Source organism: Clytia hemisphaerica, unplaced genomic scaffold (assembly GCF_902728285.1).
Source record: "Clytia hemisphaerica strain Z4C2 unplaced genomic scaffold, Clytia hemisphaerica genome assembly, whole genome shotgun sequence".
Classification (NCBI taxonomy): Eukaryota; Metazoa; Cnidaria; class Hydrozoa; order Leptothecata; family Clytiidae; genus Clytia; species Clytia hemisphaerica.
Window position 1 is genome coordinate 422,181 of NW_027104060.1, and position 24,548 is coordinate 446,728.

General features: G+C 35.4%; 2 protein-coding genes across 2 annotated transcripts; both read right to left on the reverse strand.

Annotated features, from left to right (window-relative positions):
* Window positions 1-262: 262 nt before the first annotated feature.
* Window positions 263-18,795, reverse strand: LOC136812405 (beta-TrCP-like). Its single transcript, XM_067068898.1, has 8 exons — window positions 18,738-18,795; window positions 18,169-18,434; window positions 17,416-17,553; window positions 16,773-16,891; window positions 5,189-5,438; window positions 3,179-3,363; window positions 2,327-2,450; window positions 263-581 (listed from the first exon to the last, which is right to left on the reverse strand). The coding sequence occupies exons 1-8, from the start codon at window positions 18,748-18,750 to the stop codon at window positions 465-467; spliced, it is 1,212 nt and encodes a 403-aa protein (XP_066924999.1). The 5' UTR covers window positions 18,751-18,795; the 3' UTR covers window positions 263-464.
* An 837-nt stretch (window positions 18,796-19,632) lies between these two features.
* LOC136812406 (uncharacterized) lies at window positions 19,633-24,260 on the reverse strand. The gene is made up of 6 exons (XM_067068899.1): window positions 23,344-24,260; window positions 22,724-22,855; window positions 22,214-22,375; window positions 21,707-21,814; window positions 20,416-20,544; window positions 19,633-20,194 (listed from the first exon to the last, which is right to left on the reverse strand). Exons 1-6 carry the CDS (start codon window positions 24,086-24,088, stop codon window positions 19,908-19,910), a joined length of 1,563 nt encoding a protein of 520 aa, XP_066925000.1. The 5' UTR covers window positions 24,089-24,260; the 3' UTR covers window positions 19,633-19,907.
* Window positions 24,261-24,548: the final 288 nt, after the last annotated feature.

The following is a 24,548-nucleotide window of genomic DNA, read 5'->3' on the forward strand; positions in this document are numbered from 1 at the left end:
CCCCCATAGAGTTGATTTATTCGGGCGTGCAGACCATGGAGTTGACTCTAGGAGCTCATTTGATGGCACCCCCATAGAGTTGATTCAGTCGGACGTACAGACCATGGAGTTGACTCTAGGAGCTCATTTGATAGCACCCCCATAGAGTTGATTAATTCGGGCGTTAAGACTTTTCTAATCACGGTTGTTGATTTTTCGGCGCGGAATGGCCGTTATTCATCCCCTGTATCTCTTATAATAGGCGTAGTGGTGTAGCGGTTTCATCCTTGACTCCTGCCAGGGAGGCCCGAGTTCGATACCCACCGTGTCACTACGATTCACTTGGTCAACCTATGCCATAAGAAGGGAATATACGATACCATTACTCTGATACAAGAGTGTGGGTAGATTAGATATGCCTTCCGATAACTCAGTTCTTTTATTATAATACGTATCGGTCAACAAAGATGTAAGTGATATCTCGATCATGTCACTTCAAAAGAAGCTTCATCGAAATCCAACATGCAAATAGTATCGTCCAGTGAACAACTAACAATTTGAAAATGATCGATCGACAAATGACTGATCCGATTATTGTGGGGCTGAAAGGATGAAGAAAAAGTCAAAGTTTGCGTGAATACACACAACATTGTTTTAACAGTTTATTTAATGAAAACTGATCTTAAGATATTCTTCACAACCGGGAGGCGGGATATTTAGGCATAAATGAGTGCTTGGTAAAAAGCCAGAAACCGAATCGACGTTATTTGTCAAATTGAATAAATGTTGTTCTTTATCAGAGCATCGAAAATTTTTGAAGCCTTCGGATGTTCTTAATATGTTCTTATTTTAGATTTGTTTGTGATTGATGCTGCAGAGTGCTCAATGAAATCAGAGCCAATTTAAATTTTAAAAGTTATCTTTCATCATAAACAAAGTAAATAGTACACTACTCCGAGTTTCATGCTTACTGCACTTGTCAAATGTACAAATAAAATGAATCTGTTTTGAAATTCTCATTTAAAAAGCTAAAAAATGTTAAAAAGTTGAAATAATTGGTGCGATAAAAAATTGATGTTCGTATAAAAGGGTAATAAAAGGTAGATAAAAGGAATGCATAAAAATTCTATCATTAGTCCGGTGGGACTGCTTTGAAGTTTTTCAGTAGAAATTTATTTAAATGACGGCATTTTGATACTAATTCCGAACGTTTATCAATCAGGTCAAGTTCTGACGTCATAATGTGATATTTCTCTGTCAGGCACAAATTACATCGTTATGAGCCATTTACATAAGGACGGGCGTGGTCAATTATTTCCCAGTTCAATTTAGGAGAGATATCCTTCAATTGGAGGTCCCACACGTAGTTCGAAAGTTCGGTTGATTTCTTCTTGTCTTCATTCCTGAACGTATGTTTGTGGCCATACCAACGTTGTTTGAAGGAATTGGCAGTTAAACCAATGGTATCGATACCGAGGAAGGCAAACACTACATTGGTTTAACTGCCAATTCCTTCAAACAACGTTGGTATGGCCACAAACATACGTTCAGGAATGAAGACAAGAAGAAATCAACCGAACTTTCGAACTACGTGTGGGACCTCCAATTGAAGGATATCTCTCCTAAATTGAACTGGGAAATAATTGACCACGCCCGTCCTTATGTAAATGGCTCAAAACGATGTAATTTGTGCCTGACAGAGAAATATCACATTATGACGTCAGAACTTGACCTGATTAATAAACGTTCGGAATTAGTATCAAAATGCCGTCATTTAAATAAATTTCTACTGAAAAACTTCAAAGCAGTCCCACCGGACTAATGATAGAATTTTTATGCATTCCTTTTATCTACCTTTTATTACCCTTTTATACGAACATCAATTTTTTATCGCACCAATTATTTCAACTTTTTAACATTTTTTAGCTTTTTAAATGAGAATTTCAAAACAGATTCATTTTATTTGTACATTTGACAAGTGCAGTAAGCATGAAACTCGGAGTAGTGTACTATTTACTTTGTTTATGATGAAAGATAACTTTTAAAATTTATGTTCTTATTTTAACCATTTTGTGAGTCCATTTTCCTAATAGATCGGGTGAGCCTTGAAATGTTCTTAATTTGTTCTTAATATTTCGGCCATCAAAGTCTAATGTTCTTACAAAAAACGTGTATTATAGAGTGGTGGCAGGGGGCAGCTTTTTGGGGGCGCCTAAATACAAAGGGTATACTAATTTCGGCGCCCCTTGTTTGCACCTTAATATTGGCGGTTTTCAACCAAAAAGAGAAAAATTACCCAGAAAATTTCCTATACGAGCATTATTTTAACATTTTTTCTTTCTCTTACCTTGCAACTATGGATAAAGAGCTCAGCTTCAGGTCTTCCATGCAAAGCAGCTTTTAAATTCCACACTTTGATAACACCATCATGCCCTCCACTCACAATGTAATGATCGTTGAATTGTAAACACCTGTCATCAAAAAGTCAAAAAGTTAAAAACAGTCAACACGTCTACTGTCGAGCCCTTTCTCAAAAATAAACGGGTTTCGAATTAAATATCAAGTAAACACAGCGAGCTACAAGCGTAAATGCCTTAAACGCCGTAAATGCTATACAATCGCCTATCATCTTTATGTTTTTTGGCTGTTACAGCGACCCATACAGTATGCCAAAATGGGAAAATGAGCTAAAATTACTTGTCTGTCGCACGGTCACTTTTTGTTTTGGTACTTGATTTTTTGCGGTGAAAGCAAAAGCCATGCAAAGATTTAATTTGAAATCCGTGTATTTAAAATCCAACCTCTTGGAATTACATCGAAAGTTTGAATTTTAGAGGCTCCTGTGCCCTGATGTTTTGCGCTTTAAATGAACTTCAAATCGTAAACTAAGCATATTCGAAATCTGGCGAAGGACTTTACTCATTGCGTTCTAAAATAGTCCGTGACTTTACTCTTAATCTGGCTTTGGTGTGAAACCCACACAGGTTACGCGTTTTGGGTGGGGAAAAGAGTTGCTTCAATGTCCATTAAAGAGCTTCTCGTTCGCTGTGTATTATCAGCTTTTTTATTGCTTACTGATAGTGCTAGATTCTCTGGCATTTATCAGTAACGTAAATAAAGCCTGGAATACACGGGGACGAGGTTGAGAGCTTCTTATCTAGTCCATTTCGGGACTTTAAACTCAATGTAGACTGCTCACCTGACGAGCATCTCACTGTAAGTTTTAAAAACAGTCAAACATGTTCCTTGCTCCACATTCCACAGCATAATTGTTTGATCAGTGGAGCCGCTCACCACCAGTGGCGTCCGATATTGTAAACAATTTACGCCACGAGAGTGACCTGCCAAGTTACGGATAAAATTGAATGTATTGGAATCCCAAACCTATGGAGAGAAAATCATCATAACAGCGAGGTTAAGCACCGCTTTATTTTGACCGTAAAGTGCAATACCGTAGGCCTGTACATAACTTGCCAAAGCAAACCATGCAAGCGAAATCTTATGTACAGGCCTACGATATTGAACGGTCTAAATAAACACTTGCTTAACCTCGCTAATAGAATAGTGAATAGTGTTTGATAAAAATTATACTCGACTTCACCCCTCCCCCTCCAGGCGGGAAGGGGCACTCGATCTGAAAACTATCGTATGTGCTGACAAAAATTGAAACTCAAAACTTGATCCTTTTACAGTGCAGAGAAAGTTTAGCTAAATTTAAGTAAATCTATTCAAGGAAAACCATTTATACATCAGCAAACACTCTGATATCATTAGCTAAACAGCCTTGGAGTGGGAGGATTGCATTTGGCCAATCCATATTACACATGATTTCACCTAGTAAATGAAGCGGAATAGATTTTGATGTACTTTAGGTTGACCTAATATCCTGGGGGGGGGGGCACTCGATTTTGAAACGACGGTATGTGCCGCGCAAAATCTGCTTTTCAAAATCGTACCCTTACAGTGCAGTTCACAATATGAAAAGGTACCCTTTCAGTGCATTTTCTCTTGATTTACTACGATGGCCCCGAGGTTTCTCCACTTCTTAAAAAAGTTCTGAAAGTTTCAAGAAGAGAAGTAAAAATTTAAAGAAGGGAAGTAAATATTTCGAGAAGGGAAGTAAAAATTTTAAAAAGGGAAGTAAAATGTCTTTAAGTATCGAAATTGTGATTTAATTTCTACATTGGCGAGCTGCCAAGATGGTTTTAACCCTTTTTAAATTGTTTAAAGCACAAGACAACGTCTAAAACACGTGATCCTACAACAAAGATTATATAAATATAAGTACTCTCCCAAAGTGTTTTTATAATTTATAAAAAGCTTTATAACTTTTGCTTAAGGGATAGCTTTAAACTTTCAATCACACTAATCAACATAATTGCCATTACAAACATCCTCTGGAGTCTGGTAAGGCGTCTCTCTGTAATAACAATAAACTTTCTACGTCAGGGGTTGTAATCAAAACCACGTGGTATTTTTGTCATTTTTTACTTCTCTTCTTCATTTTTCAAAGCTTGAAAGAGAAGTAAAAAATCAAGAAGAAAAGTAAAATTTTCAGTGAAGTAATACAAAAAAATTACTTCTCTTCTTTATAAAATTTTTACTTCCCTTCTTCATTTTTTACTTCTCTTCTTGAATTGTCTTTTTCTAGAAGTGGAGAAACCTCGGGGCCATCGTAATTTACCCAATCCTTATAGTGCACTATATTTCTCAGCTGTAAATCTGCGTGAAGAGAAGGAGCTTGGGAAATTTTTCTGTTTCAAAGAAAAACTGAGAAAATTATTCTTGTCAGCTGTAATTATCAGACAATAGAAACTTTTCCGAACAAACAAGAAGTAAAAACTTTTCTTTTTAACAATCATTTTGAACTTGTTTTAAAATTCGACAGTTGCAGTGCAATCTCACAGAAACACACCCTTACAGTGCATTTTGGGATGCAGAAAAACCCTGCCCTTAAGCGCGGCACATGACGTAGGCCAGATCATATGAGTGACCCCCCCCCTGGTCTAATATTGATAGATATTGTCTATGTTCTACGACGACATGACTGTTGACCGTGACAAAATTTCAATAATATCGTTAAAACTTTTACTATATACCACAGATATCATATTCCTTAGCACACTAGGAAGGCTAACTACTAACAGATTTTCTCTTTCTTTATATAGACAGCCCGATCCAGTGAAATAGTTACAGATCAGTGACTCACTTTAATCGTTCGATCTCCTGATCCCGAAACAATGTATTTGTCATCAAAATCGATTACATTGACTGCTTTTTCATGGCCCTCCATTTTCATACGTAAAGATGCAGCATTTGGTGAATGAACATCCCAAACAATGATTGATCTGTCTTTTGAACCAGTGATCAGAGTGCTGTTTTGCAATCTTAACGTCAATACTGCATCGCTGTGTTGCATCAGTTTGTTTATCTCTTGCCCAGTTTCCAGATTCCATATCCTTTGGAGATTCGTCGAAATGAGATTAGATTGGGAGCTTTGTAATTCACAATAATTCACAAGGCAATTTCGTGATTTAGTCAACTCTTGTAGATTGGATATTTCAAAATTCGAAAATTAAGAAAAACTCGAATTAAAAGAGTATATCATTTGGATGATTTGAGTCTGAAGGCTAGAGAGGAACCTCAAAACTTTATCAAGCAAGAAAAAGCTTTATGGCTTGCGCTGCTCTTTGAATGAAGGGATAAATTCAGCTATTTCTTTGCTTTCACGACGCATAATTTTCGAGATCTGGCGATGGATTTAACTTTCAATCTCAGGAGTTTAAGCGTTTTGAATGTGAAATAAGTGGCTTCGTTTCCCATCCAAGGGTTTCAATACAAGAACCTTCGGCGCTTTAAACTCAATATATCGGGTGCGCCACAAAAAAGTTTCTCTTTTTAAAGTGAACTTTCCCGAGATCTAAAGAGAACCAATCCTTTTTCATCGTAAAGAAAAAAGATTAACTTAGATTTTGATGGGTCATTTATTAAATTTGGTTTATGCTCGATTGAATAAAAAAGTTACTTTCTGAAAGTGCTCGAAAACATTGAAAATCAGCCTATCAAAATAAATAGAAGCACGATCACATGATACATCAGTATTGTTGTTTTAGTCATTAAAAATTATAATTACCTGTCAAAGTGTTCTTTTGATTTACAAAGGAAAGTTGAATTTCAACTGAAAATTCTTCAGAAAATGCCAAAAATTCTGGCAAGTTAATCAAAATGTATGAAGTATGGATTTCGAGATAAATACAGCCTTACATTGACTTTATCCAGTCTAGAACCCGGGGGGGGGTACTTAGGCAAAAATGGATGATGGGTATGTGCGGACGGTAAGGGTAACAATTAGACTTAACACCTCCATCAGTTTTTTTACCTTTCAAAGTCTGTCTAAGGGTCGGAAAATCAGTAAGTTTTAAATCAGTCTCTCTAAGGGTCGGAAAATTCACGATTTTTAGGAAATTTTTTGATTTCCAGAGAATTTTGTAATAAAGTCTCTCTAAGGGTATGACTTTTTTCAAAAATCGAAAAAAAAAACTCAAAAAGTCTCTCTAAGGGTCACCTTTTCACCAAAAATCAGTCTCTCTAAGGGTCGATTTTCGGAGGTCCCTTCCGCACATACCCTCATTCGCCAACCCTAGTAACCCCCCCCCCGGGTCTAGAACCAAAAAATTAATGATAAACTCGGTAAAAACAAATGAAAATGATTTTCATTAAGATCATAAACCCTTTTAGGGGTAAGTTTCAAAACCTATGCGTATAATTGCTAAGAAATGCTCTTATTCGTACAAAGGCTATCGCAACTGCCAAATTTTAAAAATGAAGATTTGATAGGTTGATTTTCAACGTTTCTGAGCACTTTATTCTCCCGCATTTCCAAAAGTTTTCCGATTTCCTGAAAACAAAATTTTGATTTTGGAAAAACAGTATGGCAAAATTTTCTGATTTTGGAAAATTGGGATGAAAAATCCCCCGATTTCCCCAATTTCCCGAAAAAATTTCGGATAAAATTGAATTTCACGGAAAAATTTCCCCGATTTCCCCATTCTCCAATTCAGAAAAATCAGATTATCGGGGAAAATTTTTCCGGCTTGAAGCTCTCTCGCATTTTTGTGAGGCGAAGTTGACAGCTATAATTGAATTAGTGTAACCTACTGAGATTTTACGATAGCAGTAACAATTAGACTGGACGCCTCCATCAGCTTTAGTCAATTATTGCTTATTTTGATTTTAATGATAAGAGCACGTTTATGAAAACAATTAAAAGATTAACCTCATTCATTTCTCTTGATCAGAGAATTTTCTCACTGAAAAGCCTAGTTCATATAGAAAAATCAGTTCGAGATGAAAGTTTCATTGGCAATAGTACCAGTGCTTTTATTGATCATTAGAAATGTCACTTTTTCACTTGCAGAAAACTTTTCATTTTGTGTAGACAAGACTCGCATCATTGTTATTTGGCAGCCACTCGTAATGTATAAAGTGTTGGTCCGCGCTGACAATGTTAATCCTGTCGAAGTTCATCCTAGAAATAAGTGGCTTAAATTCTTTGACATGTTATTGAGAGAATTCCACATTGATGAATGTTATGAAATCTGTTTTTATGATCAGCTGGAACAGAAAGCAACGCATTTCCGAGATTCTAAAGATTTGGTTCCAAAGGTTCTCGATCAATATCACAATGACCTCATCACGATTAATTTGGACGAACCTAACCAATTTATCCAGCAACGTCCTGAGGTGAAAGATCCTATCAAAGCTCCTGTCTACCCTATTGGCTCTCACAAATTCTTTGAGGAAGAGCTGAGAAGAAACACTAAGGGAACGCGTAATGTTGTTTTGTATATCGCTGGTCACTCAATCGACGATAAAACAACAGATGCTTTAGCAAAGCTTCAAAACAAAAAACAATATGCAATCATCCTATTGTCAATGGTTATGTATGCTCCAAACTTCACTTGGCTTTCAACCCAGCACCGAAACTTGTGGTACCATCTTGGCAGGCATATGGAACAATTTAATGACATAAGAAACATATTACGTAATCCTGACTACAAAGGAACTGAACTAGGGATAACAGAAAATTCGATAAATACAACTTGTTTGGAGAAAAATCAACTTAATATCAGTTTTATAATCACTGAAGGAGCGTCGAGTGATTTCAAAGATGGAATTGACGTTAGGAAAGTCTTTGATTTTATTGAGAGCTTAAATGACACTTTGCAATTGACCGGTGTTTCGTTAAACGTCAAGATACACCACGTGACTCGTGTGGAAAATCCTTATAAAGCTATGTATCATTCATACCGCTGGTTTGTGAACCAGCAAAAAGGACATATTAATTACGATATTCAAACTTTCAGTTTCGATTATATTAGACCGGCACGGGCTTTTGTATTCGAGAATTGCAAAAAAGAGCTATTGTGCTATAGAAAAGAAAGGACTATGGCAACCGGCAACCGCCATAATTGTGTAGTAAGAAAAGTTTGCACTAATAAGAACCTGTACTCTCCTCCAGGGTTGAAGAGAGTGAAAGAAGAAAAAGCCAGAAAATCGAATCAACTGAAGAAAGCCGTCTTTGATGATAAAATGATCAACATTATTATAACAGATGCAAATGATGACTCGAACCCAGCCTTCACAGCCCTCAAAACGCAAGAAACTGTTAAAATTCACGTCGTCGATAACGAGAAATTCATTCCCAGTATGACCGATAAGGATGTTATTCAAACACCGCGCACAGATTTCACGTCGAAGCAGTTTTATGATCTCTTTTTTGAGCTACTCAATGAAGAAGTTGAACGTTCATCTTCTGATAGAAATTATTGTATCAGATAAGGCAAGTACTTTACATGTTTTTTTATAAGCATAACGTTTATAAGCATATACAGGCTCAGCTTTTGGTACCTAAACAATGGCTCTATTGTTTGAGAACAATAGAATGCCAAGCATAATGCGAGCCTGACATAGGAACAAACACTTGCTTATAAAAAAAACATGCAGATGATAAATACTTAGTGATAGATAAATTATCATCTTCAAATCTGATTTTTTAAACATTGTATTGTAAGGAATTTCTTGAGTATACCAACCCAACATTAGTGAACATTAAATGAATGTTTGTTTAGAAAATCAATCTGGACTCTCCAAACGACTTCCGAAATCAAAAGAATATTGTATATTCACTTTCTCAATAGGTCATATTTTAAAAAGTTTGGACCAAACTGTGAGAAAACCGACCAAATTTTTGAGAAAAATCTCTCTAAGGGTCCCAAAACAACTGATGATCTTCTGTTTAAAAAGTTCGGGTTTGAATTTGTAACTTGGACACATTCATACGTCTTCGCAAACTTAGTAATCACCAGGGGTGTAATACTTTAAGTGGATTGATTTTTGCGATTGGCAAAGATGATTTTTTTGGCGGGGATTTAATTTGGCGAATAATCAATTTGTAAAATTTAGCGGGGATTTAATTTGGCGAATAATCAATTTGTAAAATTTAGCGGGGACTTAATTTGGCGAATGCGAAGGCTTTAGTCTCCGGTAAACTAAAACATACGTGGTATTTTACTAAGAAATGCATATTCTTCATAGAATTTCTATGTTAAAAAAAAATTCTTTAAATTTTGCGGGGATTTAATTTGGCGATTGGCCGATTTTTGAAATTTTAGCAGGAATTTAATTTGGCGATTTTTGACAAATTCGCCGAATTCGCCAAATTCAATCCCCGCCAAAAATTTTCCACTTAAGGTAAATAGAAGAAATAAAATATCTTATCAACCCTTTTTGGTGGGTCGACCAAAATTCGGGCAAACTTGGGGAGCCAATTCACAAAGGTTAGGATTTTGGCACCGCAGTTTTAAAACTAAGATATCGTTAGAAAACTTACACGAGCGAAGCGAAGACGAAGATTCTTGGGTATTTTTTCTTATTTGAGAAATTAGTAAATGAGACTTCAGAGGCGCCTTTCTTCACTTTTTGTTTTTCGGTGAACCGAAAATTTTGGACCCCCCCCCCATGCCTTTTTAACGAACGTTAAAACAAATAAACCTGTAATAATCGCTTAATTGGCTTCAAAATAGTAAATATTGACTAAAAATGATTTAGAATTTGATCCAACGATTTGTAACTACTGAAAATTTCTGGAAATTTCTCTAAGGCGAGACCAATTTAATTTGTTGTTCTACGGGCAGATTGTTAGCAAAATATGGGTCGGTCGGTCGGTAAAATAAAAATAAATTTTTCATTTATCAGGGTTGGTAAGGTACCAAAAATGTTTTCCAAAAAATATCTGGTTCAAAAATTCACTTTTTTTTTATCTTCGATGAAGATCATAATAAAATCTTAGTGTATGGAATGCTTGATTTTCTAAATTTTCCAATTTCTTGAATTAATTTTCAGCTTTATTCAAATTTGATTCTTACAAACAAGTAGTGTGTAAAACATATTGTAGTGGAAATTCAATATTATTATTTTTTTGATTTTAGCAAAAATAGGGTCGGTCGGGCCCGTAGAAAAACAAATTAAATTGGTCTCCCCTAAAAGAAAAAATATTATATACTAGATATAGCTTACACTAACTGCCACCTTTCAAATAATATGTTTAAATATTATTACTATTATTTATTTATTTATTTATTTACTTACTTATTTTTATCCTTTTATTTCTAGACGGAAGAACGCTATTTTTATTTTAGGAAGTCAATTTTATGATGAAAAAAAGTTTCGTAATGGGAGATTAACTTTCTTTAAGAGTGGCAATTATAAGACAATAATTCGGCATGCATGGGGAATAAAATATAAGCATACGTTTGGTTACATGAAGAAATAAATGTGAAGATTGTTGTTGTTGAAGATTACTGTTGTTGTTGTGGAAAATTAACTCTTTTTGTACTACTTACTGAGCATTATCAATTTATTGGTGCATTCGCTAACTAAACAAACATAAAACCAAACATAAACCTCTTTAAATACTCTACAAAAGACCAGAAAACATGATAAACAAGCTAGATGCTGAATGGACCTACCTGATGATGAATTTTAGATAGCAATGCGAGGAGAAAAATGAAAAATATCTGTCAGAAAATATAGCGTTTAGCGAAAATGCATAACGCAATAAATTCAGCATTGATTGTTGATGGGGGGACAGGGAAGGGTTGTAGGGAAAAAATAAATAGAAAGTTCTGGTCGCAAAAATCAGTTTATTGACAATTGAATCATGCTTGATGGTGAGCATTGTTATCAATAATGTTTTTGTGTAAAAAAATAGAAATTAATATCAGGAAAAAATCCAATGAAAATCTGCAAATACGGCAATTTCCGGCATTTTCAACCGGAAAAATGTTTTCTCAAAAATCGAACACGGCCATGTTTTGGGCATTGTTGATACGCATCTTTGAGCAAAAAATCTGAAAAAACCAATGATAAAATCTTGAGAAAATGCCAAAAAACAATTTTTCCGGCACATTTCCGGCATTTTCGGCCGGAAAAAAATGTTTTTGAAAATCGGGCTTCGTCACATTTTAGGCATTACCATTTTGCATCATTGTGCAAAAAATCAAAAAAAAATAATAAGTCAACATTGAGAAAAGCTATACTTTCTTATTTGGTTAAAGGGAATTTCCCCAAAATATGAAAATCCGTTTTCACAAAGGCGAATAAGAATTTTCCGGGAAAAACCACTTCAGCCATTCTTTAGAGAATCTTGCCCTCCATCTTTGTACAAAAAATCAGAAAAAAGTAATGGCAGGATTTTGCACAAAGTCCAAAAAACCCTATTTTTAGGCAGTTGTTGGCCCAAATATATTTTTTTTCGAAAATCGGGCTCCGTCACATTTTAGGCATTGCCATTTTGCATCATTGTGCAAAAAATCAAAAAAAAATAATGAGTCAACATTGAGAAAAGCTATATTTTCTTATTTGGTTAAAGGGAATTTCCCCAAAATACGAAAATCCGTTTTTTAAGGCGAATAATAATTTTCCGGAAAAAACCACTTCAGCCATTCTTTAGAGAATCTTGCCCTCCATCCTTGTACAAAAAATCAGAAAAAAGTAATGACAGGATTTTGCACAAAGTCCAAAAAACCCTATTTTTAGGCAGTTTTTGGCCCAAATTTGCCCAAATATATTTTTTTTCGAAAATCGGGCTCCGTCACATTTTGGGTATTGCCATTTTGCATCATTGTGCCAAAAATGAGAAAAAACTAATGAGCCAATCCTGAGAAAAGCTGGTAACAGACGGACGGACGGACGGACAAAGGTTAATTTATAGGACCTCCAGGTAGGTCAAAAAATGAAGATCTTGTAGAAAAGTGCTATAACTTTCATTTTCACTGGAGAGATTCTTTGATCTTAGGAGGTCGGTCGATGCGTCAGATAGTCCCAGGTTGAAGCAGTTGACGGTTGAAAGGTAATGCTGGATCACCGTTTTTTTTTGTCGTCTTTCAGTTTCCGTATGTTTCACATTCCGTAGTTTATCGGAATATACGGTGACGAGACGTTCCACGAAAGCAGCCTGTTATAGCACGGCAGGCATTTATATTGGATAGATTCAAGCTTACGAACAAAAGTCGAATTTCCAGGATGGTCGTATATGATATCCCCATAGTCTAAGTGAGGGCTAATGTAAGATTTTTATAAAGTAAGCAGAGATGTTCTCGGTACATGTTTGCGAAGTCTGTTAATGAGGCCAATACCTTTGTAGGCCTTTTTTATTTTTTCGTCTAAATGGTGACTGAATGAGAGTTTGGAATCCAAAGAAAGACCTAGATGCTTCTGACATTCACTAGTTCTTATGTCAGTATTATTGAAAGATAAAACAGGAGCATTAACAGGTAAGAGCCTTTTGGAAAAGTAAACTTCCACAGCTTGTTTTGCAGGATCAGGATTAAAAGACATCTTCCATTGACGAGCCCACTCATTTATTCTTGTAAGATCTCTGTTTAGTTCCTCACTGCTCAAAAGTTGGTCTATCATCAGCGAAGATCTTAGGCGTGGTCTCGAGATTGTTGGGAAGGTCGTTGATGTAGATTAGAAAAAACAGAGGACCAAGAATTGTTTCCACTCAGAGGTCGTTCCATTCAAAATAACCCTCTGATACCTACCTGACAGAAAATTTCTCAAAAGGGAAAGCAAGGGACGAGATACTGTCGCGCGGGAGAGGTTGATCGGTCCTCTTCTTGCACGTCAAGCGAATATTTATTTTTATGCCCCAGGCGTTTAATAACTGACCCGCCGCTAGAAGGCGGGGAGGACTTGAATGTACAGTGGAATTCAGAGTGACAGTAGAACGAAGTAGACTAGAGTTTTTCGGCTCGTGCATATTTATTTTAATCCATCCAAATGATAAAGTAAAGTTACACACAATAAACAAACAAATTTAAATGTCAATATTTCACCTGCGTCCAGGCGTCGCCGCTCACTGCAGTTTATTGCGACTTGGGTTTTATTATTAACTCTGCGCAAGAACCCCATAACTCCGCAGTTCACCCCGTTTGGTTCACCACCTGTCTCATCCAGGTACTTCCCTCTACCAACCTTACGGTCCAACGTAAACTAAACGACTCTGCTTCAGCATTCTTTGTGGATGCACATGGCAGTCAGACTGGGGTCAACGGGGTCCACTTGTAGAACCAGGATAACCTACGTCTGATGGCCACGCAATCCGTGATTCCTCAATACGTCTTGTCAGGACGAACGCTCGCTGAAGAATATCTGAATTTCTATATCTGGTTGAGATATTTTTATCTCATGCATAATGCATATTTACAAACATTCAAACATACAAAATTCTATTTATAAATCCCTCATGACAATACCCCGTAGGACTGGAGTGGAGTAAATTAAACCCTCATGCCAGACTCGATAAAATGCCTATCAAGAAACACTCCCCTCGTGTCCAAGGGTGGATCAGCGTCAAACCCTGTAAAAATGTCATGAATTATGGAAAACAACTGAGAGAGACAAGAATCACCCTCCCGAAAACCTGACTGGCACGAAGTAAAGAGATTGTTACTTGCAAAATACTTGTAAAGTACATCATAAATGCACTGTTCAAATAATTTGCTAAACACTGGAAGAAGAGAACTGGTCTGTAGTTTTTAGCAATACTTTTGTCCCCCTTTTTATAAATAGTCGAACGTGCGCAACGCACTTGGGCTCAACTTCAGTGGCTTCAAATTATTCATAGGCCCAATTGTAGACCCCCAGATAGTCACCCAAGGAACAAGTGTGCCAAATTTCAGGTATGTAGGCTCTGCTCTAAAGTTTTAGCCTCGTTTTGGCGAAAAACTCGTCCCCAGGCCCCAAAAATCAAGATTTTTGAAAAATGGGAAAAAAACTCCCAGATATTCACCCAAGGAACAAGTGCGCCAAATTTCAGCTAAATCCGACAATTTTTGAAGTCTCCAGGCTGCCCCAAAGTTTTAGCCTCGTTTTGGCGAAAAACTCGTCCCCAGGTCTCAAAAATCAAAATTTTCAAAAAATGAAAAAATCACCCCCAGATATTCACCCAAGGAACAAGTGTGCCAAATTCCAGCCAAATCCAAGCATTTTTGAAGTCTCCAGGCTGCCCTAAAGTTTTTGTGACAGACAGACAGACAGACACACCCACATACACACACATCACAGCTCAACTGATGTTGAGAACAGGAACAACAGTCCCTTTCTTCCACTTGGAAGGGAAGATACCTGAGTGGAGTGAAAGATTGAAAATGCCACTCAAAGGTTTAACTAGATATTTACCGCAAATCTTAACCAAACGTGTAGAAATATATCGTCCCATCCATGAGCCTTGTTTATATTTAAAGAATTTATTAGAGTCTCAATCTTTATCGTCACCAAATTCTAAGATTTCCAACCTCAAGTCGGTAAGGAATTGTTCAGCTGGCAGAACACTGCCAGTTTTCAATGAGAGAGCATTGTTTGGTGAAAAAAGAATTAAGAATGCTGGCTTTCTCAGCAACATCAGATACGAGGATATCTCTGTTATCACGTATGGGTGGGATTTTCGGTGTTTTGCGAATGCCCAAAAATTGTTTAAGGGTAGACCAGTATTTCTTACTTCCAATGTTCGGATCGTTAAGTGAATTGCCAAGACGAGTAAAATAATTTTCCTTGGCTTCTTTGATAGCCAGTCTAGATCTGCCGGAGATATCATCAAGTACCTGTTTATCCAAGGGATTCCCCCCCCCCACTTTTTCCACCGGCGATAAATTTTAGCTTTGTCGAGGAGCATTTGTTTAAGCTCAGGAGTCATCCATAACGCATCCTTATCCCTGATTGTAATTATTTTATTGGGAACGAAATTGGAAAAAAGTGTTTAATATATATTCAAAAAGAAGGGCAACATGCTCATCCACGCTCAATAAATCCATTGAATTTTAAATTAAGATAAAAATAAAATCAATTTTCAAGTGGCGCTGAAATGGATCATGGATAATCAGGACTGACTACGCCTACATAACGGCTTTCCGTTGGCTAGACGAAAAAAAATTAAACGTTTTTCAAAATTTTGGACCAATAGTAAGTCGTCATTAGCGCGCAGTGGTCGATTACCCATTACGCTTTGCGATTGTGAAATGACCTATGGAATTTTCATAGATGCCAGAGACAAGGCGGCCGTCCACATAGTACGTACGCACTAAAATGTCGAAAATCGGATACCCCTCCCTCCTGTACGCAAGCGTACGCAAATGGCTATACCCCCTGGTAAGTACGTACTTTTCATCCCACACCCCCCCCCTTGGTTGAAGAAAATTTCGAGTTCAAATCGTTTGGTTCGGACCTTTATTTCATACATGAAACTCAATGGTTATTAAGAAACTTTTTCTTTTCCTTGATGCGTATAAGAAGCGTAAAACTCGACAAAAAAAAACAAGTTAATGGGGCTATGAAAAAGTTTTCTCTGCGTACGTACATTTTCCTTTGACCACTCCCCTCCCCCCGTACGCAAGCATACGCTTTTGAGAAGACTCCCCCCCCCTTTATTGCGTACGTACTATGTGGACGGCCCCTTCTGAAAGTAACTTTTTTATTCCATCGAGCATAACTTTTGATCTAATAAACCAAATTCAATAAATGACCTATCAAAATTTAAGTTTATCATTCTTCTTTCCAATGAAAAAGAAATGGTTCTTTTAAAATTTTCAGAATTCGAGAAAATTAACTTCAAAGAGAGAAACTTTTTTGTGTCGCACCTGGTATAGCATTATAAATAAAGTAATTTTATGAAGAGTATAAAAGCCCCATAATCGAAGTTGAAGGCTTGCAAGAAGATAATAGCGGAAAAGGTTTTATCTGGCAATTACCTATTAAAATCTGAAAAGATAGTTGTGGCGTTTGTTAAAATGACTAATTTAATGGGATTAAATTTCGCGGTTGAGCTCATCCACGAAATTGTAAGATGGCATGCGGATGGCACTACTTGGAGACAATATTGTCACGATTTTGCGCCGTTTACTTCTAAATCGGGCATTATCATTTTGCACAACCAGTCAAAACCAGTCAAAACCAGTCAAAATCAGTCAAAATCAGTCAAAACCCGTCAAAACCCGTCAAAAACAGTCAAAATCAGTCAAAACCAGTCGAAACCAGTCACTTCCAGGCAAACTGAATCGCTTTTTAGCAAACGGAGTCAATGGTTTGATCAATGGTCAATGGTTTGGTCAATGTTTGTTTGACATTATTTTAGTTTTGTTTAGAAATATTTAGCGGAGTTTTCATTGCGACTTATTTCCGCGAAATCCGCAATATTTAATCGCATCGAAATTTTATCCCAATAAACTACGCACCTGACTGTAGAATCGGAGGAACCAGTTATGAGGAGATTTCCTTCGTATTGTAAACAAAGCACAGAGCCTGTGTGTCCCTTGATCATTTTCTTACAGGCTAGTGTTTTGGTATCCCATATCTAAAGAGAAAAGACAAAAACATCGGATGGGTGAAGTCTGGAGTTATAAAGCAAGAGGACAATTTTTAGCGAAAGCTGTTGAGCAAAAGTTTGTTTCAGAGTATCAAGATTCAAAATTGGCTCAAAAAGTAATGACATAGGTTGAGAGGGTCAGTATAAACCGAGTCAAAAAACATATACACCAATTTTGCTTGAGTAAATATTGAGAAAATTCGTTCTGACGCTCATTGTGCTTAGAAAAAGTTTCAGTTTCAGCCTTAAGTTAAGCTCGGTCGTATGCTTACGAAACCCTTTTCGAAAGATCGTCAGTTTTCGACTGATTTTTATTTCGAAACATTCGTTGACTACCTCTCTGTCTCATTGATCCGATTCTCAAAACAAAAATTGAAGGATGAATTTCTTCAGCTTTGAGCTGTGCTTAGCATTATGCTTTTTTTACCGAATTTGAGCCACTGTATGCTTATTAACGACATGCTTATAAAAAAGAGAGCAAATTGTTTCTACTGATTTCCACATACATATACCTTAACAGTATTATCACGATGTCCGCTGACAATTTGCTCTTCGTCTGATTGCAAGCAGTAAACACCTTCCCTATATTCAGCTTCACATGAAACTGTTGTCAACTGATGTTTCCCCGTCTTCCAGTTGGATTCAAGGTTCTAAAAGTTGAAAAAGGTTGGCAGAAAAAGGATAGTATTCTTTTACAAAACGGAGGTTTTATTAGAAACTACCCCTAGAGGTGTTTTTAACTTAGTTGAGGATTATGTTATTTTGCACCGCGGGTTTATCACCTACTTTGAATATTTGTTTAGTTTTGTGACAAAATATCGTATCTAGTACTACATATACTGTCAACTCTCTCTAATTCGAACCTCTATTATTCGAATCTTTCTGTAATTCGAGCTAAATCATTGATCCACTCAGCTGGAATGTCATGTAAAAACACTCTCCGTGTTAAGATACCGCAGTGATTCTAAAAAAAGACATCCAAATTACTGTTTGTCCGAGTTTTAATCCAATCATCCTTTGCATTAACTGCTTTTGCAAGTCAATTATACTTATATTGACAATACGAAAGTAATAACTTGCACGCATTACGAATCAAGATGAAGAGGATTGTGGGATTGAATTTCGGCCAAATGTTAAAAGTAATAATTATGACGTTTGCATAGCGGTGTGCTATTCGAATTTTTCTCTAATTCGAAGAAAATGTTTGGTCCTTTGAAGATCGAATTAGAGAAAGTGAACTGTAATACTAGAAGAAAAATACAAACCTTAATATCTTTCTCAGTGTTTAAATACAGAGCACGAAAATATTTGTGATCGAATTCTTCAGAGAAAGTGTTCAATGAATCCATCCAACCACGTCGTTTACCGAAGCCTTTCCATACAGTCTCACGGTGAACTTTTTGTTTGATAAGTTTTCTCCATAACATACTATCTTCAATACACCAAAGCCATTGTTTACAAACCAGTTCGGCTGAGCGTAATGAGCTGTCATCCAAATATGAAAAAATCACTTCCAAAACAGGTTCCAAATCTGTAGGATGAAAAAAAATGAATCAACAACATGATATTGAATGTGTTAAATCTAATTGAGTGATACAGTATTCTTTATCAACCACAAGGCTTAAATTTGCAAAAAATAATTTTCTTTTTTTTTCTTCAGAGAACTTCCTAGTTTTCCATATAAATCAGGCTTAACTATTTTCGGGCTTTTTAGATTTAGTTAATCTCAGCTAATCTTATTTAAGATTTACAGGCAAACCAGGAAGGCTACGTAACAAATACCATTTAATTGTTCATTGTTACAATTAATAACTCCTAAAATTAAATATAATACCTTCAAAAATCATGATCTGATTCGCATTTGAAATTATAAATTTCAATATTTCATTTTTTACACTGAAAGAAGAAAAAACAAATGAGAAATTTAGTATTACAAGAGGAAGAGAGAATTTGAGACGAAGTTCTCTCGTAGTTCCTAAAATGATAGTGTCCTCCTGGGTCGGTTCCCCCTACTAAAAATCCAAATCTTTCTCGATCCCCCCTTTTTTATCCCCCACCATATTTGAAAATTTTTTGGCTCCCCCTCTTTTTTGCTTTCCCCCAGATTTTGCTGTTCCCCCATTATGGTTAACATAAAAATGCCTCAAATCAAGTTTAAAATTTTGGAAAGCTTGAAAATATAGCCTTGAAACTGCTTGAAAATGAAGTTTTATTGAACAATTGGTTTGGTTCAAGTAAGGTTCGCTGATTTTATTGCTTTAAACAGATCTTTTACGAGATTAGATTGAGATTAGTGGAGTTCCCCAATCAAACTTTCCAAAATTCATGGTTACTTTTCTTTATTTTCTCCCATCAAATTTCAAAAGTTTCATTTTCCCGCATAACTCAAAAAATGGGGCAAAATCAGAACCCCCCCCCCTTTATAAAGGGGGGAGGACAGGTCACTATTAAATCCCCAACATGTTTGTAGTGTTTGGCTGTTTGAGGGAATTTTCGTCTTTTATATGAGCTAAAAAAATGTTCTATTATGCATAATAAAAATTATATAAATTACACTGATAAAATAATTACTACATACCTAAAATTACTTATACGTAATCAAATTTAAAAAAAGTTCTATCAATCTATACAATTTATTAATTAATGGCATATAAAAGCAGATATCAAATATCAATCAATAAACATTATTAACTGAACCCATTAAGTACCACTGGCATCATATATGATTTTTTGGTCCTGTACCGGTAGGTAGCACCACGAACCACACCACTCTATTTTTTAATCCACCCAAATAACACGAGATTGTTATTTTTTTCTCAGTTGGGGGTGTGTACTGTCCATTTGCATTTGAAATCAAAAAGCGATTTGGAAAATTTGACGTTACGTAGTGATGGCAATTGATACATAGTAAGTAAAACAGAGTTTTTAAAGGTACAATCTTGTAAACTTAATTTATTCACAAAAGCCCAATCGACGAAAAAGCATTAAAAAATATGGATATGGACTAAAAGACATATGGACTCAATCTCTTAAATTTCTCCGCCAATTTGTAATGTTGTTCTCTGTTAGGCTTTTTTCTTGGGCTTCGTGCTTTTCTTGTTTGTATAGCTGCATGTTTTGAGATTCTTCTAACGTGATATTTCTTTATGACTGGTCGTGGATTCAATGAAGGAACTGGTCTTGGATTCAATGAAGGAGCTGGTAATTGTTGGACAGCTGAGAACAACAGCTCAGAATCTGTATCAGAGCCAGAATTTGTTGAATCACCAGTACTGCCTGTATGATATTTCGCTAAAAAATGGAGAAAAAAATGAAAATGAAACAAATTGATCCGCTGTTAAGGATTTTCAGACCAAAATATTTTGAGATTTCACTCAGTTCGTTGTACTTTAAAAAACATATCCAAAAAAGAAAAAAAAACTAGTGGACCTTGCCCAACTCTTAAAACAGCTGGTTCGTAAAGCAATAACTAGCAGCTAATCATGATATCTGTGGTATTCCGCTCAACGTACCAACTCTTCTTTTTGTCTTTTTTGGAGAACTTGATGACAATGGAACAGTTTGGAACCAAATTTGAGAATCTGAGTTTGAACCAGAATCTGTTGTGTTTGGATAATCAGTTGTGTCTGTTAGACATTTACCTGAAAAATCAAAATATTAAAAATTGAATAAATTATAACAATAATAAATAATCTGGATGAAACATAATTACAACAGATTGTGTGGAAAAATAATTTCATTTGCTCAGCATCAGCCTCAAAAATGTTAGCAGACTTAGAATCCCAGGATCTAAAAGCTGAAAAATGTTTCAATAGGGATGAGAACTATAGCCTGGAAGCCAATTAACCCCTTCCAAATTGAAAATTCCAATGAAACAAAGTGAAAATACTGAAACTGCAATTCTGAAATTCGTTAAAATACCCAAAATTGCCAATATTATTTTGAATTCAGGATTCATTGTCAATTTGAATCCTAAATTTCTTTAGGGAATAATTTGGAATTTGTCTTCTAATTTAGAATGATTCCAACACCGTAAAGTTCCCAAATTAAAGTCTATTCACGATAAGTGTGCACTATTTTTTCTTTTACCTATAACTTTTGAAGGAATTCTTCAATCTTCATAAATTTAGTATCGTTGGAGAGATATTTGTGAGTGGAACAATTTAAAATCAAACAGTCTTTTAAAAAATTCTAAAAATGTAGATGAAAATGAAGAAGAAAAAAATGAAGATCTTGTAGAAAGGTGCTATAACCATCATTTTCACTTAAGTGAATCCTTGATCATCGAACGTCATCACTGTGAAAAAATTTCTAAAAAATAATAATTGAGTCAAAAGATATCAAACAAAGTTGTAAGCAGATTGACGTCTAAAAACCCTGTTTTCTGCTGTTTTTCGGGGTCAATCGCTTATTAACTTTGTATCATAACTTTATATTGAATAAATATTTCAGTGAAATTTCTTCACAGTGATGACCTCCTAAGATCAAAGAATCTCTCCAGTGAAAATGAAAGTTATAGCACTTTTCTACAAGATCTTCATTTTTTTCTTCTTCATTTTCATCTTCATTTTTAGAATTTTTTTAAAGACTTTTAATTTCAAATTGTTCCACTCACAAATATCTCTCCAACGATACCAAATTTATGAAGATTGAAGAATTCCTTCAAAAGTTATAGGTAAAAGAAAAAAGAGTGCACACTTATCGTGAACAGACTTTAAGAAGATTCATTCAAAATTCAAAAGAATCCGGATTTAAATTAATCAGGGAAATCTTTCCTCTCTGGGCTGAGACTGGAAAGCTTACCCGTTCTTTGTCTTCCTTTCTTCCAAGTGGAGAAGAAAACATCAGAATCTGAATTTGCATCATAAACTTTTGAGCGTGTAACATCACTGATGTCTTTCTTTAATTGTTCTGAAATTGTCAAAGGTTTGGAAATGATAAACCTTACACTAACTATTTATGACGACAATACCATAAAATATTGACCGATGTCAAAAAATATTGTCCCTCATTTCCCGGTCTATAACGTGGAATATAAATTCCTATGACGTCACTTTGATCAGAACAATTTGTGAGAATCGATAGCGTCATTTTGTTTATATCGACTATGGCCCTCTCACTCGGGTAATAAAAAATAATAACAATATAAATGATTTAAATAAATTTCCTGTTTCTACATTTGATTTGGTATTAATTGTTGTTAACTATTATTATTATTGATTATTATTTTAATTTTTGAATTATACAAAGGTTTTCTATCTAAAAAAACCTAACAATGGGAAGATCCATTATAAGAAAAGAATACTATACCTGGAGATAGGATGGGGCTCCTCACTTGTCCTTTAAAGCCTCTTCCCAATGAGGTTGGTGGTGTAACAGTCGGGGACAAAACTTCAGAGTCTGTATCGTAGCCAGAATATGTTGAGTCTCGATAGTCAGTTGAGTATGGATAATCAGTCGTGTCTGTATGAACTTTTTTGAAAAAACAGTGTTTAGAAAATTCAATTTGTTTGCCTGTTCATGATATGCACCACTACAATGACCTCACGAAATTATGCAACTTTTCTGTTTTTGTTCCACCCAATACGTCACTTTTTCTATTGTTAAGTGACGTATTGGATGGATAATTTTAAAAGTTCTCAGAAGACTCTCCAGTGGTGCATATCATGAATAGCATGCTGTACTCCTGTGCATTAAAATTTTTCGATGATTAATATACAGTAGAACTTTCAAGATTGTCGTAGTTTGACATTGTTCCAATGAATAGAGTACAAGACAGGCTAGCCAAAACTTTTAAAATAAAAAGTATAATAAATATACCACTTTGAGAGTGCATTTCTCCTCTAGAAAATTCCATAACATTGTCTTGTGGGTTTTCTACCCATATCCAATCTTCAGTACTTTTGTTGAATTGTAAACTTTCTTCGCATTCTTCAGGTGTTGAATAACCAACTAAAAAAAGGAAGAATTCAATGAAAAAAAATATGAAACACTAAAGAATTTATTGGCAATCGATTATATTTTAAAGAGCATAGAGGAAACCTTCAATTTCCGTTCCCTAAACTTTTTTGTACAAAAAATAGTGATTTGCACACACTTTAATTCTCATTATGTTTTTTGAACATTTTTTGTGCAAATACTTTACCCTCAAGACAGATAACGAGTTGATTCTACTTCAATATTTTAATCATAAAATTTTTGTATCTTTTAATTTTAGCGCAGCCTTTAGTGCCCAAAAAAAGTCTTTTATTTTTGCACTTTTTTGACGTGCTAAAAGTATTACCCTGTGAATAGCCAAAAAAATAGAGCTTGATGAAATCAACCAATATTGCCAATAATAATTTTCTTATTGTTTTATAATGAATATCCATAAGCTTGTCACTAATTTGTAATAAAAACTATGCTAATTTGTGTAAAATACATTTATATACTAAACTTACGTTCAACTAACACCATTTCATTGAAAGTAGCTGGTTCGAAGTCTTCATAAAATGTGTCCTCCACAGTCGTTGTAATAGAAAATTGAACAGCAATACCAGCCATTGAAGACAGTTCATTTTTCTCATTCATTTCTACACCATCACCAATTCGCTTGCATTGACATTCACACAAGGGTAAAAAATCTTCAACCATTGATGGAAGGTTTAGAAGAAAGCTGTCAATTGTAGGGATGTCTTTTTCAGACCAAAGATTTTCGTCTGTTCTCCAAAGAGAGAGGAAAATTAAGAGAGAACCTTGCTCCCAGCCCCAAAGCTCAACTTCAGCTATGGGTAATTCCTTCTTGACACACTCTTTCAATTCTCTCCATAAAGCTTTTGATTCCTCTGATTTACGGTTTTTAAATTTCTTGAAATCAATTTCAGATGATGTTATTTCAATCTTTAGTGGAACATTTTTTGTTTTGGTACTTTTCTGCTTCAATTTATTGAATCGTAGCATAGAAACTTCAAACGTTTCTTCTGTTATTGTTCGAAACTTAGAAAAGTATCTTTTAAGCAAATTTTTAAAAACTCTTTCAATATTGTCAGCCTCTGGGCATTCCAAATGAAAGCGGATTTTTTTCTTGAATTGGAAATGCACATCGACTTTCAAGTTCCCATTACAAAGAAGAGCTTGTGTAGCTTCAATCTTCTGGAATATTTGCGTTAGCTTATTTTCAGTATTTGAGAATGATTCTAGTTGCATAATATTCTGTATTCGGTTATCATAGATTAACAGGCTATTTATAGTTGCAGCAGTGCACACAAGATCTAAAGTTTCAAGTTTTGCTTCCCTTTCAAGACTGGTGAGAATTGATGCAGTTGATAAATAATTCAACAAAAACTTTACAGAAAACCAGATTGTATCTCTAATAGCTAGCCAAGAAATGCAATATATTGGTGCTTTTGGGTCATTAAATGTTCCTCTATCCATTTTCTCGCACTCAAGTGGCGTCAAATGCATAGTGATGTTACGAAAGATTGATATAATGGATAGTGCCAACCGCAAAATTTGCATTTGACAGATGTTTTTTATGGATCCGTTGACGAGCTTCTCAAGAAGACTTTGCCAAGAACTCAATCTTGCTCCTCTCATTAGACAATGTAAACAAAGTTTACAATTTTTACAGCATATATTTTTATTACTTTTACATTCAAAATTATTT

Coding starts and splice junctions, on each gene's coding strand:
- LOC136812405 (XM_067068898.1), bottom strand. Junction 3,364..5,188: donor CAGGAGATCGAACGATTAAA/GTGAGTCACTGA, acceptor TTCTCTCCATAG/GTTTGGGATTCCAATACATT. Junction 582..2,326: donor TCTTTATCCATAGTTGCAAG/GTAAGAGAAAGA, acceptor TCATCCTTTCAG/CCCCACAATAATCGGATCAG.
- LOC136812406 (XM_067068899.1), bottom strand. CDS start 24,088: ATGCAACTAGAATCATTCTCAAATACTGAAAATAAGCTAACGCAAATA. Junction 22,856..23,343: donor TGAAATGGTGTTAGTTGAAC/GTAAGTTTAGTA, acceptor TCCTTTTTTTAG/TTGGTTATTCAACACCTGAA. Junction 20,195..20,415: donor AAAGACAAAAAGAAGAGTTG/GTACGTTGAGCG, acceptor TCCATTTTTTAG/CGAAATATCATACAGGCAGT.